This window comes from Solea solea, chromosome 20 (assembly GCF_958295425.1).
Source record: "Solea solea chromosome 20, fSolSol10.1, whole genome shotgun sequence".
Classification (NCBI taxonomy): Eukaryota; Metazoa; Chordata; class Actinopteri; order Pleuronectiformes; family Soleidae; genus Solea; species Solea solea.
The window spans coordinates 2,133,218-2,148,686 of NC_081153.1; the positions used below are offsets into that span (position 1 = coordinate 2,133,218).

The window sequence follows — 15,469 nt, forward strand, 5'->3', positions numbered from 1 at the left end:
TCTATCAAGTTTGCATGTTCATTTATCCTGAGAACCATAAGAGAACGTTCTCTAAAGGTTTTTAGAAAAGTAGCGTTCTGGGAACCAAATGTGCAACCAAAAACTAACGTTAGGAAAACCAAAGGAGAACCTAGGGGAGGAACCTTCAGGGAACGCTCTTACCAAAAATTGTATGAAGGATGTAGAAAAGTCAAGGTGAGTCAGTGAGCACTGACCTTTGACCTTTCATTTTTTTGGGGCCATTAGTTTTCGGGGTTTTTATGGAAGCTGCTGATTTATTTCTCGTGCACTGGCGTGTTTGGACGTTTAGGTCTTTGGTTAGTTTAGTTTTTGTCTTGTGCTTTTATTTTTATGATTAATTTGATTATCTGATTCACCTGGTTCTGCTCGTTCCTGCCTTGTTTGCTCCTCATGGTCGTTTACACGTGTTTACAACTTTAAATTTGTTTTAAAGTTGTTGTTCTGTTCTTGGGCCTCAACATTCAACAAGATATTTTTCTGGTTTGTGTTTGTGTTTCTGTTAATATTCATAATATTTTGATTGCTATGGTCCATTGAGCAGAGAAAGGTCCCATTCTCACAGGACTTTATTATGTTTTCAGTGATAAATGACGTCTTTATTATTTATGTTTTGAAAATAATTGTGTGAAAAACACCAAATGGATCAAACTATGGATCAGTAAGTCACAGAAACCATGAACATTATCTCTCCTGTGTCTGAACACAAGTGTGAGTATGAATCTCACCACCAGAGGGCGAAGGAAACCAACTGTGAGCCTCACATGTGTTTAGAGACGGAAATCAAGAGCTGAAAAAAAGAGCAAACAGTTTGAGTCAAAATAAAAGCCCAATCTGTCAGAAACAAAAGTAGGTCAATAATAATTCATATAGAAATCTAGTGAAATTAAAGACTATGATTCCATTTTTGATTCAACTGAATTTAAAGCGTTATAAAATGTTAAGTAAAAATAGTGATGATACACTGATGCAGGAAAGAATTGTATATAAATAACATGTGGACTTTTTAACCATGAAGGAGAACTGAGTATGTGATCTGAAAGGACCTGGGACTCAAACCGCCAACCCTCCAGTAAGAGGACAACCCACTCTACCACTGAACCACAGCTGCCACAGTCACATTTCCAAAACGTTACTTTTCTACAACTTACAAATGAACATTAGGGGGACATTCTGGGAACCTTTAGAGAATGCACTCTAAAGGTTACAAAGGTGACAAAGTAACATTCCTCAACATTTACTTTTATACAACCTTCATTTATTCCCCTAATGTTCATTTGTAGGTTGTATGTTATGTTAATTTATAACAACCTTCATACATTATTATTATTAACGTGACAGCGTTGTCTTTTATTTTGAAAGCACACAGCAGAAGTAGTGTCGCTGGTGAATGAAACAAACTTTATTTCCCACACAGTTCCTTTTACAGCCTTCGAGAGCAGAGGCTCCTCACACGGTCAGTGTGGCGGCGGCGGTCACGCAGCTCAGGTCACTCACACCCACGGAGGCGTTTAGAGGCTGAGACGTGGTTTAAAGGTTAGAGAGGACACAGAAGACTGAGAGGACTGTGAGGACACGGAGGACACAGAGGACACGGAGGACACAGAGGACACGGAGGACACGGAGGACAGAGAGGACCACTGCTGGACAAACCCACTGTCCAGCACCCCGGGCTCGCGCTTTGTCTGCAGGGAAGAACCTCCTCTGTTCTGTGGCCATGGATCCTTTACAGAGTAACTGTGAGAAGGAATCACAGTGTGCTGAGGAAGAGGAGGAGGAGGAGGAGGAAGTGGACCCGAGAATACAGGTGACATTTTCTTCTTCAGTGAAAGTGACATTGACATCAAAATGAAGATAATGAGTAAAATGTGTCACTAAAGGTCATAAAATGATGGAATATGTCAACTGTAAGTCAAAAGTGTTCCAGTGAGAGTGGACATGGACAGATTCTGTCCACACACACACACACACACACACACACACACACACACAGTGTACCCTGAAGATACATAATGTCTTTTAACCACAGTCCAACTCTCTGTGTGTCTGTGTTTCTCATATTTTGTGTAAACAGGGAGAACTGGAGAAGTTAAACCAGTCCACAGATGACATTAACCGCTGGGAGAGTGAGCTGGAGGTAAGACGTCAAAACACGGTTATACCCTATATAAAGAATGCTGTAATCTTAATGTGCTATGAAGGTTGTGACCAATTAACGTGAGGGGAACGTTCTGGGAGACTTTAGAGAACGTTCTCTAAAGGTTGTATGAAGGTTGTGACAAAGTAACGTTCTGGGAACCAAGTGTGCAACCAAAAACCCATGTTAGGGGAACCACAGGAGAACCTAGGGAGGAACCTTCAGGGAAAGTTCCCTCAACCAAAAAGTAACGTTCCCAGAACATTTTGAGAACCTAAAATTGTTAGCTGGAAAGTTCTGGGAACCTTTAGAGAATGTTCTCTAAAGGTTGTGTGAAGGTTGTGACATTAGGGGAACGTTCTGGGAACCAAATGTGCAACCAAAAACCAATGTTAAGGGAAAGTTAGGAAAACGTTCCATATCAACCACAGGAGAACCTAGGGGTGGAACCTTCAGGGAACATTCCCCCAACCAAAAGGAAACGTTCCTGGAATGTTCTGGGAACCAAAGATTGTTAGCTGAATAACACATGATGATGATGATGATGATGATGATGATGATGTCTGTCTGTGGTGACTGTTCCACTTTCACGTGTAAAAATCCTGCGTTTTACTGTAAACAAACGACTGCGTCTTTTAGGATTTCGCCTAGCAACCACGTATTTGCTTTGAAACAGGAATGGAAACGTTCTAAAAGTAGCAGCAGTAGCAGCAGCAGCAGCTTCAGCAGCAGCAGCAGCAGCAGCAGCAGCTTCAGCAGCTTCAGCAGCAGCAGCAGCAGCTTCAGCAGCAGCAGCAGCAGCAGCTTCAGCAGCAGCAGCAGCTTCAGCAGCAGCAGCAGCAGCAGCAGCTTCAGCAGCAGCAGCAGCTTCAGGTCAAACACATAGAAAGTGCCCCTCTATCTGTTTGTCATAGTAATATTTAAATATATGTCATATTTAAAGTGGAACATGAGGAGCAGTGTGAATGCTGCACTGTGTTCTCGTGTCGCTGCAGCTTCCTCCGCCTCGAAAACAAACCACACACTTACAGAGAGGGAAAGGCTGTAAAAGTGTTTGGGTTGTGGTTGAGTTTTTATTTAAATGTGTGCGACGAGAGTGAGTTACTGTTCAGCCAAAAATAAAAACATTCCATTCTCCTCCTCAAAGTGGGTCTCTCCTGCTTCTCATTAGTCAGACCTTCAGTCTGGTCTTGGACAGACGTCAGAGTGCCGCGTTGCAAACGTTGTGACATATTTGAAGTTTTAAAGCTGAATACAGTTAAAAAATGAGAATAAAAAGCCTGGTCGTGGACACGAATACACTCACAGACACAGGGAAAGAGGGCAGTTCATGAGGTGGCAGGAAGGAGAAAGCGTTTTCCTGCAGTCTGGAGTCGATGAAGTTTGAATTACAGTCGAGTTAGAGGGAGAAAACGACTCTGCTAAACCTCTGCAGAGGAGTTCAAACCCTGTGTTTAATATGTGACCGGCAGCTTACAGATTTACTCGCCATCGCGAAGCAAAGCCACCGCGTCACTACCTCATCGTAGGAACAGGAAGTAAGGAAACATAATGATGTCACAGGAAGCGCACTTCCTGCCGCGCCCCCTCTCCCTTTTCCCCTCTTTAACCTCAGGTTTATTCCCCTCTGTCAGATCGGTGACAGGATGCAGGTGAACGCTGACTTTCCTAATGCACATTCTGCAAAATACGACACGTACACACACACTGTGTTCTGTTATTTATTACAACTATACAACTACGGTTAGCGCCCACCTTGTTCTGTTGCTCAACAACTTCAAGCTTGATTTCACCAGCTGCTGCTGCTACTGCTGCTGCTGAAGCTGCTGCTGCTGCTGCTGCTGCTGCTGCTGCTGCTGAAGCTGCTGCTGCTGCTGCTGCTGCTGCTGAATCCGATCTATTTGGCCTTTGGCCTGCAGAGTGGCTCCTTTAATTCAAGTCATCACTAGACGATTAAGCCAAATAGATGCATGTGGAGAACTATTCACAGCAGCAGCAGCAGCAGCAGCAGCAGTAACAGCAGCAGTAACAGCAGCAGTAGCAGCTTCAGCAGTAGCTTCAGCAGTAGCTTCAGCAGCAGCAGCAGCAGCTTCAGCAGCAGCAGCTTGACACGCAGACTTGACAAGCAACTGTGTGTTTGTGTTATTTGTTGAAAATCTGGTGTAGAAGTAGAGTAGAGTCGCTACGACTTGATCAGCATATAACCACGGTTCTCATATCGTGGTACACGGTTCACCAGTGGTACGCAAGCTTCCTCTGGTGGAACGTGGAGAAATAGTGTTCTGCTGTAAATCCCAGGGTGTGTGATCAGAGTGGAGCTGAGGAAACTAATATTTTTTGAGCAGAGTTTAAAACATGAGAGTCACTGGGATGTTTGAGCAGAACTCTGCACTTCTCTGCAACACACAGGGTCAGACAACGACCATAGCAACGTTTTTATTTATAATTGTCTGTGTTAGTTGGCAGCTGTGGACAGGAGAAGAGTTTGTTTGATTTTTGTGATTATTTTCAGTTAGCGGGCGCAATACACACTCATTATAAAATCTGAAAACTTAAACTGCGATTGTGTAAAAAGTGTATCGAAATGTGAATTTAGGTGAGAAAAGTCTCAAGTCTTGTGACCCGTTTAAAGTTTCAACCACGTCTCTGCGTGTGTGTGTGTGTGTGTGTGTGCAGGACTGCCGTCAGAGGTTCCGTGCCGTTCTGGTGGAAGCGACGATGAAGCTGGACGAGCAGGTGAAGAGGATCGGGCGAGCTGTGGACGACTCCAAGCCGTACTGGGAGGCCCGCAAAGTCGCGAGACAGGTACACGCACACGCACACGCACACGCACTCACACACACACACTCACACACACACTGCGAGGACAGTGAGAGTGAGGACAAGCTGACAAAGGATTAGCGGCGAGAAGTTTAAACAGCTCAGTTTGTGTCTACTTAAAGTGAGCTTGGTCACGTGATGTCTATTTTTAAACAGTCACACTTCTGCTGTATCCTAAAACACACACACTCACACACACACACGCACATACACACACACACACACACACACACACACACACACATGTTGGACATTCATGACTTGAGGGGACATTGCATTGACTTACATTCATTTCCTGGAGACTTACTCTAACCGTAACCACAATAACTAGTGGCCTAATCCTAATCCTAACCTCAACCTAACCTTAAAACATATCTTCACCTTAAAATGTAGTCATTTACGTTGTGGTGGACTTGATTTTTGTCCCCACAAGGAAGACAAGTCCCCATAATGTGACTGTGTAAACAGTTTTAGGTCCCCACAACATTATAAATACCCACACACACACACACACACACACACAGACTCACACTGCAGAGAACAGGAATTGTGTGTGTGTGTGTGTTACACTGAAACTTCTGCACTTGTCATATTATTTGCTGTAATCCTTTGCTGCTGCACAACACACACACACACACACACACACACACACACAGTGTTGTGTTCCCTCTTCACTGGGTCACGTCCTTCACTGTCTAATGGATCTGACCCGGTTTAGATTCTATGATCCAGTTGGACAGAACCAGAAATTTGGAACACATGGAACACACACACGCACACACACAAACATGCGCACACAAACACACACACACACACACACACACACACACACACACACACACACACACACACAAACACACACACGCACACACACAAACATGCGCACACAAACACACACACACACACACACACACACACACACACACACACACACACACACACACACACACAAACACACACACGCACACACACACACACACAAACCCCGTTCCATTCCAGGCCAATAAGACAGGAGTGTATGAGTCATTGGTCAGAAAGCTGATATTTGTGTGTCAGTGCTGAGCTGTCACACTGAAATAGATGTGTGTATTTATGTGTGTGTGTGTGTGTGTGTGTGTGTGTGTGTGTTTGCACTGTGACACAATCCACCACCAGTGTACCTGTGAGCCAGCTCTGTGTTCTCTGTTTTAAAACTGTGTTTAGAGACTTTTGGTTTTGAAGTTTAGGTTAGGTTTAAGTTAGTGGTTAGGGTTATTCGATCACATACACCTCACATACACATGCAAACATAAAAATAAAATAAAATCTACTAATAAAAGGCAGGAGGAGGAAACATTATTGATATGGGATGTTAAAGAGAGAGTTCTGACTCCCAGATTCTTTACCTGAGAGGAGGGGGGAGGGCGGAGGGGGAGGAGTTAACGACAGATATGGATAAACAGTGGAGTTTGGATAAAGTGGATTTAGTGTCAGTTAGAAGTCATTGTGTTTAATTTAAGGACGTATTAAGATGAACCAGGAGACGGTTGATGAGGGAGGAGAGTGGGCTTAAAATTCTATTGTGATAGTCCATCTTGATAATTCAATAACAATGTATTTGTGACAGAATTTCACAATAAAATACATGGTTTGTGTGTATTCTGACACTTAGTTGTTAGGGTTAGAGGAGATTAGGGAGCTAAGCTAAGATGACTCGGGTCTCGGGTTAAACTAACATATTGTCTGCTCATGATTTATGGATAAATATGTTAAATATTTAATACTTGACCTATTTTTTATTTTGAAGTATTCAGTGGTAGATCTGTCCGTCCCTCGTCCAACCACAACCTCCCCTCCCCCTATTCCCCCCCCCCACATTCCAACAAATCAGGGAGGGGGTTGTTTAGTGTGTGGGAATTTGCCAACACTGTCCTATCTTTCCCTTTTTGTTACCCAGCATTCTCTTGTCTGTCTCTTGTTCATCGTCCATGTGTCCATGTGTCCATGTGTCCACGTGTCCACGTGTCCCTCCCTCACCTCCCAGACTTGTAGCTAAATTAAAAACCCTGCTGTGTTGAATGGTTTGCTCCTGAGACGACAGATGATCACATCATGTCGTCTCTGTGATGTGGAGACAATTCTGTGATAACAAAGCTCGTCGTTTGCTTTGCCGTCCAAGGATGATCATAAAAATGTTACTCAGCAGCGTGATGATGATGATGATGATGATGATGATGATGATGATGTGTCACATTACACAGAAACAGGAGAATGTCACTCACTTTTTTACAGTCGGAACATTTTTGTTTTCTACGAATGTTTGACACGTGTTTTATCGCGTTTGTTGTGCTTTATGTAAAGTACTTTATTTCTATTTCTCCCTTTACAATCACAGGCGACCAAAGTGCTTTACAAAATAAAAGCATGACAGACACGCAGCATTGAAAACAGAAAATATTGATTTAATTGCAATAATCAGAATTTTGTTTGCGCTCCCTCACTTGTTGTTTTATTAAAGGCGACATAGACCGGAAGCTCCAATTAATGCTGCGTTTGTGGTTGTATCTGCGTCATGACCTCGTTTATGAAACCCTAAAGTTTCAGAACAAACAGTTCAGCCACTGCTCAGAAAATAGGCTTTTATTGTTTTCCTGGGCTCTGCGAAGCGGAAAGGTGCTTCCGTATGCTGATGATGTCATCAGTAAACCTCACCACTCCTCCCACCACTGTAGCTCCTCCTGGTGCGGGCACTAGTCTGGGCACATCAGGTTGCGTACATTCAACCGCAGAAGAAGAAGAACTACTCTTGTTGTAGCTGCTGAGATGCAGAGCATCCCCGCCAATCACAACACAGTCCACGTTCTGGGGGTGTGATTTTGGTCTGAAACAGCGCGGCTATTTCGATCGTAATATGTAAGTAGACCTCCATAACTAACATACATATACGTGGACAGAGACGCCAAGCCCGTGACTACTTCCTGTCCATTGAGTTGTCGCTCCAAAACCCAGTAGCCAATCAGCAGGCAGCTTCCTAAGCCCCGCCCATGAACAGAATTGCAAACAATTAACCACGGAGCGCAAACACAAGAGTCAGAGCAAACGAGATTCTGATCATTGCAAACAAAAACTGTTTTTTATTATTTAATTAGTTGTATTTTTGATTTTTAGTTTGTTTTGCTCAGTTGACAAAGTGTTGACACAGATCTAATCCCATAAACGCTGAGCAGGCGCTGCAGATTTATTAGCTCACACGCGATCCTGTTTTCGGCAGGAAGTGTGTGTGTGTGTGTGTGTGTGTGTGTGGAGGAACTCCAGTGAAGGACGAGCTTTGGTGTGTGAATCATGTGAGCTTCTTCACGGTTTCTTCCTCGAGGTTTTCTCCTCATCAAATTTTCATCGTCCTCTGTCTGTTTTCCCTGCATCCACCCCCCAATCTCCAAGTCTGGGAAATGGGTCATGGCGAGGGAGGGAGGGAGGGAGTGGTTTTAGCCAGTTAGCGAACAGATTAACACAGATTATCATCCCTCGGTTATCCTCTGTCTCTGTCTCTTCTCTGTCTTCGAGGAGCCTGGAGAACGTTAAAGTCAGACGTCTGTGTTTTCTACCTTTTGTGCGTGAGACGACACAGACCTCTGCCTCCTCACGTCACTGCTGTTGTCTGTTATCATCGAACATGGCCGACTGTGTCAGGGAGGTCAAGTTACAGGGGTCAGTGTGACGAGGAGGCAGAGGAAGCTGTGAGAAGAAAAAACACACTGACCACACATTACATTAAAAACAACTAGATTTGCCCCTGATCTTGAGTCATTTAGATTCTTGTGGTGTCCCACAGGGTTCTATCCTGGGCTCCATGTTTTTCTCTCTTACGATGTTTCCTGTAAAGCTTTTTTTATGACGCTCCTTCAAAATAAGTGTTTTATTTTGATGCGTCTGCAAGTCTTGTCATCTTTCCGCAGTAACGTTACCCATACTTGATCCATGAATAAGAATACTGATTTCTTATGTTTAAAACTTTTTTTAACCTGTGAAAACGATGGATTTGTTTATTTGCTTTACTGGACAAAAGAAACAAAAGAAACCCGATCAGAACCTTTAATTACCCAGAATAGAAACTCACTTTTCCTTTGCCTGAGTACACTATAGTAGTCGTTATAGTGTCTGCAAAAATATGAAGTTCATAAACTTAACTCAATCAAACGGCCGCTACACTTATTAAATGCTCAGTATTTAGCATTTTTAGTTAGGTTAGGTTTTAGTTAAGTTAAAAGAGAGAGGAGAATAATCACACTGTGCAAACACTGTGGGCATGAAGCTGAAGCTGAAGCGCCCACTGATGTGACGACGTGGTCAGATTATTCTGAGCGACAAAGCTGGTGTTTGTGTGTTTGCATCAAAGCTCACAGTTGTCTTTCCCCATGTCTCTGTGATGAGGACATCAACCGTGGTGGTTTGTCCACAAGCAGACGGAGGTCACATGATTAGAGACGCAGTCGTCTTCTCAAACATGATGAATCTGGAGCCACAAAAGCTTCTTTATAACAACTGAAGTTTGTGAAGGATAAAAACCATGACAAAGAAAAGTGTTGACACGTCTCACAGCTGTTGGAGCTGAAAATTCAGAAAATAATAATAATAATAAAAGTGAAATAAGCACAAGCATGTGGATCCAAATAAGCACTTATTGAAGTTTTAAACACAGTTTAGGGAGGTTTTTAAATTTTGACAAAATATTAAAACACTTATTTATCGCCTTGATTGGTTTTTATAACAATTAATACAAGCTTTCTGATGATTTTTCAGCTTCTTCATTTAATGTGAATATTTGCTGGTTTCTGACAAAAAAAGTCATTAAAACTGAAAACGACATTTGAGAACATGGTGATTTCAGGGTTTGGTAAAAACTGATCGACAGATTACTCGATTACAGATTACTCGTTAGTTGCAGCCCTCGCCTTGAAAATAAGAGGTTTTCACTTTGAAAGACAAACATTGAAATCTAGAAGACTCCGGGTGTATACACGTAAACATTTGAATCATTCTTCTATATGACTTTAGCTGCCATAAATAATGATGTGCTATTTAACATGTTATTTATTTTAATTCACTTTGTTTGTTTCTGTGATTGTGAAAACTGTAAGAATCTTATTCTGCTCTTTAAAGTGATATTTTTTGTTATTATTATTCCCTCTGTGTTCTGTTTGTTGTCGTTTGTCTCATGATGGGATTATGTGCTCAGTTTAATATCTTGATAGTTTGTCGGTGGATTGAGACGCACTAATAAAGTGTAACCATGATAGATCAGCGCTGTCGAGGGACAAACATGATCACAGTTCTTATTTTATTGCTCATTCTCTTCACTTTTTTGCTGCTGTTACAACTCACTTTCCCTTGGTGTTGAATCAATCACATCTAATCTAATTTTATCTCATCTAATCTAATCTAATCTGGGGACTACTGCTGCACTCAGACACCATAAATAGAGCAGTTTTGCATATAAACAGGTTTGAAGCTGCTGTGATTGTGTTTTAACGACATCAGAACGTCATTAAACCTCTAGTCAAATACACACAGTATGATGTTTGAGCACTAATGGTGTTTAAAAGTTGTTTAAAAACATCCTTATAGTAAAATAGTAAGAAAGTGAGAATATTTATCAGATTAGTTGTTTTTGAACCCACAGGCCCAGGTGGAGGCACAGAAGGCCACGCAGGAGTTCCAGCGAGCGGTGGAGATTCTGCGCGCGGCCAAAGAAACCATCGCCCTGGCCGAGGAGCGGCTGCTGGAGGAGGAAAGCCGACAGTTCGACTCCGCCTGGCAGGAAATGCTGAACCATGCCACGCAGAGGGTAAGTCACACTGTGTGATGCAACAATCACACGTCACGTCACAAACCCGTAACACTTAGTGACAGTCACTGTTGTAACTGCTGCAGGTGATGGAGGCCGAGCGGGCGAGAACACGCAGCGAAGCCGAACACAGGAAAACTGCGGCAAACCACAACTCCTGCATCAGCCACATGAGGCAGTTAGAGAAGAAGCTCAAACGCTCCATCAACAAATCCAGGTCTGTGCCTTTGTTTCCCCCTCTGCTCCGGCCTCTTCATGCTCCTCCTCTGTCCATGTCATCTAATGTAGTCCAGATGTTCTGTGCTGGGTGTGCTCCCGCTGTCAGAGCCAAGGAATGTGAGCCAGTGTTATTGTTCACGTTCTCCAGTTTCTCTGCACTCGCTCACACTTTCTTCTTCTTCTCTTTTCTCTCCCATGCACAGACCATATTTTGAACTAAAAGCCAAGTACTACCTACAGCTCGAGGTAAAGTATTCACACATGTACAGTAACGGTACAAATACAACTGAATGTAAATGTAAACCCTGTGGAGCTGTGACAGTCACTCATGCATTTAATCTTGTAAATAATCAAATCAAACACGTAAAGAAATCTCTAAGATACTCTTTCTCTATTTTAATGAAAGACTGGAAAAAACAGCATACATACTGTATATATGTGTATATATATATATATATACATATATGTGTATATATGTACATACATATATATATATTATATAGAATAATTATAATTAATATATGTGTGTGTGTTTGATTTCTAATAGCAACTAAAACGCCACGTGGACGAGTATCAGGCCAAACTGGTCATGGCTAAAGCCGAGTACCGCGCGGCGCTGCGTAGCCTGGAGACCATCTCTGAGGAGATTCACGCGCAGCGGCGTGCCGTCGCCATGGGAACGCGGGAGCAGGGCGTCGGCGCGGAAGGCGACGAGGACGGCCAAGACGACATCGCCAATTTCAAAATGGAGTCGGACGGTCTGTCGAGTGAGTGCGACGCCGGCGCCGTCTGTCCTCTCTGTCCGTCTGTCCTCTCTGTCCGTCTGTCCACATGTATGTGTGTTTAATGTACGTGTGTGTGTGTGTGTGTTTCAGTGGTGTCTGTGTCCATTGATGAAGACGGCAGTCACAGCAGCAGCAGCTCAGAGGAGGAGACGACAGACACTCACTCCACCTCCTCAGCCAAAACCACGCCTTCATCACCATCCCCCTCCTCCTCCTCCTCCGCCTCCGCCTCCACCTCCCATCCTTCCACCTCTGCCTCCACTCCCCTCGACACGCCCCCCTCCTACATCTCCACGTCTCCCTCACCTCCTGACCTCTCCGCCTCCTCTCCCGTGGGCCTGGAGTTGGGGAGAACCTGCAGCTCTGGTGACCCGGACTCGGTGTGTGGTTCTGGGCACGCCTCGCCTCTGCTGGGCCCTCGCAGCCAGTGCAGTGGAGCCTCCTCTCCAGACTGTGACCAGGAGAGAGGTGTGTGTGTTCTCACCACGTCCACGTGTGTGTGTGTGTGTGTGTGTGTTTGTTGCTCCATGAGTGTGTTCACTTGTAGTTTTGGTGTTGGGGATTAAAACGTCCCCAGAAAACTACAATTATATGTATATATATATTTATTTTTTTTAGATTATATTGTTAACATGCACAAAGACGACATCACCATAAAGTCAGAAAAAAGTCATAATTCTGAGATCAAAGTCAGAAAAAAGTCATAATTCTGAGATTAAAATTAGAAAAAAATCTGAATTCCTTGATTAAAGTCAGAAAAAAGTCAGAATTCCAAGATTAAAGTCAGAAAAAAATCTGAATTCTGATATTAAAATCAGAAAAAAAGTCAAAATTCTGAGATTAAAATTAGAAAAAAAGCAGAATTCCAAGATTAAAGTCAGAAAAAGTCAAAATTCTGAGATTAAAGTTTAAAAAAAAGTCCGAATTCCAAGATTAAAGTCAGAAAAAAGTCAGAATTCTGAGATTAAAGTTAGAAAAAAATCAGAATTCCAAGATTAAAGTCAGAAAAAAGTCAGAATTCTGAGATTAAAGTCCTATTTCTTGTGATTTGCAGCAGTGAATCTTCTGCAGCAGCTTTTACAGTGACGTAGAGTGAGTTCATGCTTAGTGCAGTGAGTGTGAATAAGAAGAAAATGTGACAAAATATTCACACTTTTCACCTCCACAAGAAAAAGTGAGCGAAGGCTGCAGTGCATGTGTGAAAAGAGAGGAATTTCAGTGAAAGTTTCTCCTATGAAGTCATTTAAATCTGTGAGGCCACTGCCGCCTGGTGGCCAATGATGGTACTGCAGGCCTTAAACGCTCATGAGAAACAACTTCTTCCTTTCTTTTCTTTTTTTAAATATCCAGTTTTATATTATTATATTATTTTATTATTTTATATTGTCTGTTTATAGAAATAATCTTAATGTTGAGCTGCAGACACTTAGATGTGTAAATGTTATGTAGCTTTGTATACATATACAGTATATATATATATATCGTCTGCATCGTTACAAAGTTAACCTGTGTGTGTGTGCGTGTGTGTGTTTGTCTGGTTTTATTTAGTATTAACCACACCATCCTGTTTTTCTCTGTGTGTGTGTGTGTGTGTGTGTGTGTTCCAGGTGACCGAGCAGAGGGAGCAGAGGCCTCACTGGAAGCCGGTCTGAACAAGCTCACATTGACTGTTTCACCACAAAAACAAGGAGACTCTGAGGACGACCAGGACCAGGACCAGGACCAGGACCAGCACTACGATAAGCATGACACCACCACATCCAGCACTGCTGCTGCTGCTGCTGCTGCTGCCATCGTGATCCTCAACAGTGTTTAATGAGTGACGTCACGTGTGAAACACTCGCGTCTGAGAAGAGGTGAAAAACAGAGAGAGTTTCAAACTCCTGGGATTTTCTCACCACTGTTAGTATTATTGCCTCTTTTTAAGTAAACTACATTTCCCATAATCCTCCTCGCATCCTATTGGAAATGTTTTGGGCCACATTTTGTTGTATGATTGTGAGGAGAACTGGTAACACTGCGGAACTACGGAAGAGTGTGAGGGACACATTTAAAAAGATTTTTGAAAGAAAGTTAAAAAAAATTAGATGACATGAATTCTGAGAAAAAGGTCTGGAAAAAGTTTGAATTCTGAGAATTTTTATTTAATTCATGCTTTTTTTTCCTACTAAAACACTTGTGTATAAAAACACTAAAGGGTTAACTTTTAATAGTTTAAATTATAAAAAACAATGATTAGATTTTTTTAAAGAAACTTGTTTTAATGAACATTTTCACTCTGCAGGTGTTGCTTTACTGGGTAATCTGGTCAGTCTTTCTCTGAAGGACACAGACCTCCTTTTTCTTTGTGCCATAAAGACATCCTGTCTCTGTCTCTGTCTCTGTCCGTCCGTATTAACAGAGCAGCTTTACAGCGACGTGTGGTTTTACTTTTTATTGACGTTGAAATGATATTCTTGGCGTCGCAAAGAGACATTTTGTGTTAAATGTGGACAGTGAGCCTCGTTTTTGCAGCTCTGACTCGTTATCATTGTGTGAGTCGCGTGTCAGTGTAGGAGACACATGGGGACAGAAACTCTCAGCACTGAAGACACTTGTCAAATGGTCTTCCATTGATATTATGAATGAGTGAGTAAAATACTACAGTATATCCTCCCTTCTGAGGTGAATTGTTGTGTGACTGGATGAGTGAATGACTGTTTTGTTCTATGTTCAAATATCCTGTAGTACAGATTCTATATTTATACTCCTGTATTCTTGTATATAAACCGTGTTTTGTGGTTACTGTTCTTATTTAACACAAATGTAGCAATAAACATGTTCTTCATGTCCGCTCCTTTATCAGTGTTTGTTTGAACAGAATTGACAGATTTTTTCTTCTTAAAAACAGTAAAATGACTGTTGGGTGGAATAATCCACGCTGAACTAAAAGTGGTTCATTGTCTGTATTTCTGTTGTAGTTTCAGGCTCACACAGATCTGTTGATGTCATGCAGGGACTGATGATGAAATTCATTAAATAGGAATATTTTGGCAACTTTAAGTTCAGATGATAAACATTCTTTAGCCATTTTGAACTTAGGAAATGGAAGAAAACCAATCTTTTATGGTTTAGTCTTAAATCAGGTGGGATCATCTCACTGGTTCCATTTAGCTCCTTCAGCGTCATGAACAGTGCTATAGATCCTAACTGCACCAAAGGTCTGAAAACGGCCATTTGTCGTTACACTCTGGTCTAAACGTGGCGTCCACTCAAACACTGCATTGACACGTACGATCATCTCACCGGTTTTTAAATGGAAAACATGCAGTTTTTCCTTTAGTTCACGTCAAAACCTACATGTCAGTTTCATGTTCCACAGGATGAGAGAGAAATGTCAGCCTGTGTGGTGAGTGCTGGAGTTTCTGCTTCATGTTTAACCACAGATCTAAACTATACTGTGCACCAAGGATTATATTCATCCAAAAGACAACTTTCAGCTCATGCAGTTAAATGCACACAAGTTACACCATTTGTCTTCCACACATCTGACATCAAATATTTAAAGGGCCACGCCCCCCCCACACTCTAAGTTTACTTATTTCCTGAGAGTTGACATAAGTGACACCTTGAAAAGAAAAAGCCCTACACTGATCCTCACTGTTTACAGTTTTGAGTAAAAGATGT

The 15,469-nt window shown here is 42.3% G+C and overlaps 1 protein-coding gene across 1 annotated transcript; it reads left to right on the top strand.

The window, feature by feature from the left end:
* The first annotated feature begins 1,447 nt into the window (after positions 1–1,447).
* On the top strand, positions 1,448–14,634 carry LOC131447769 (SH3 domain-binding protein 5-like). The gene is made up of 9 exons (XM_058619804.1): positions 1,448–1,825; positions 2,093–2,155; positions 4,832–4,960; positions 10,635–10,799; positions 10,886–11,016; positions 11,222–11,264; positions 11,566–11,785; positions 11,894–12,271; positions 13,411–14,634. The coding sequence occupies exons 1-9, from the start codon at positions 1,736–1,738 to the stop codon at positions 13,617–13,619; spliced, it is 1,428 nt and encodes a 475-aa protein (XP_058475787.1). The 5' UTR covers positions 1,448–1,735; the 3' UTR covers positions 13,620–14,634.
* Positions 14,635–15,469: the final 835 nt, after the last annotated feature.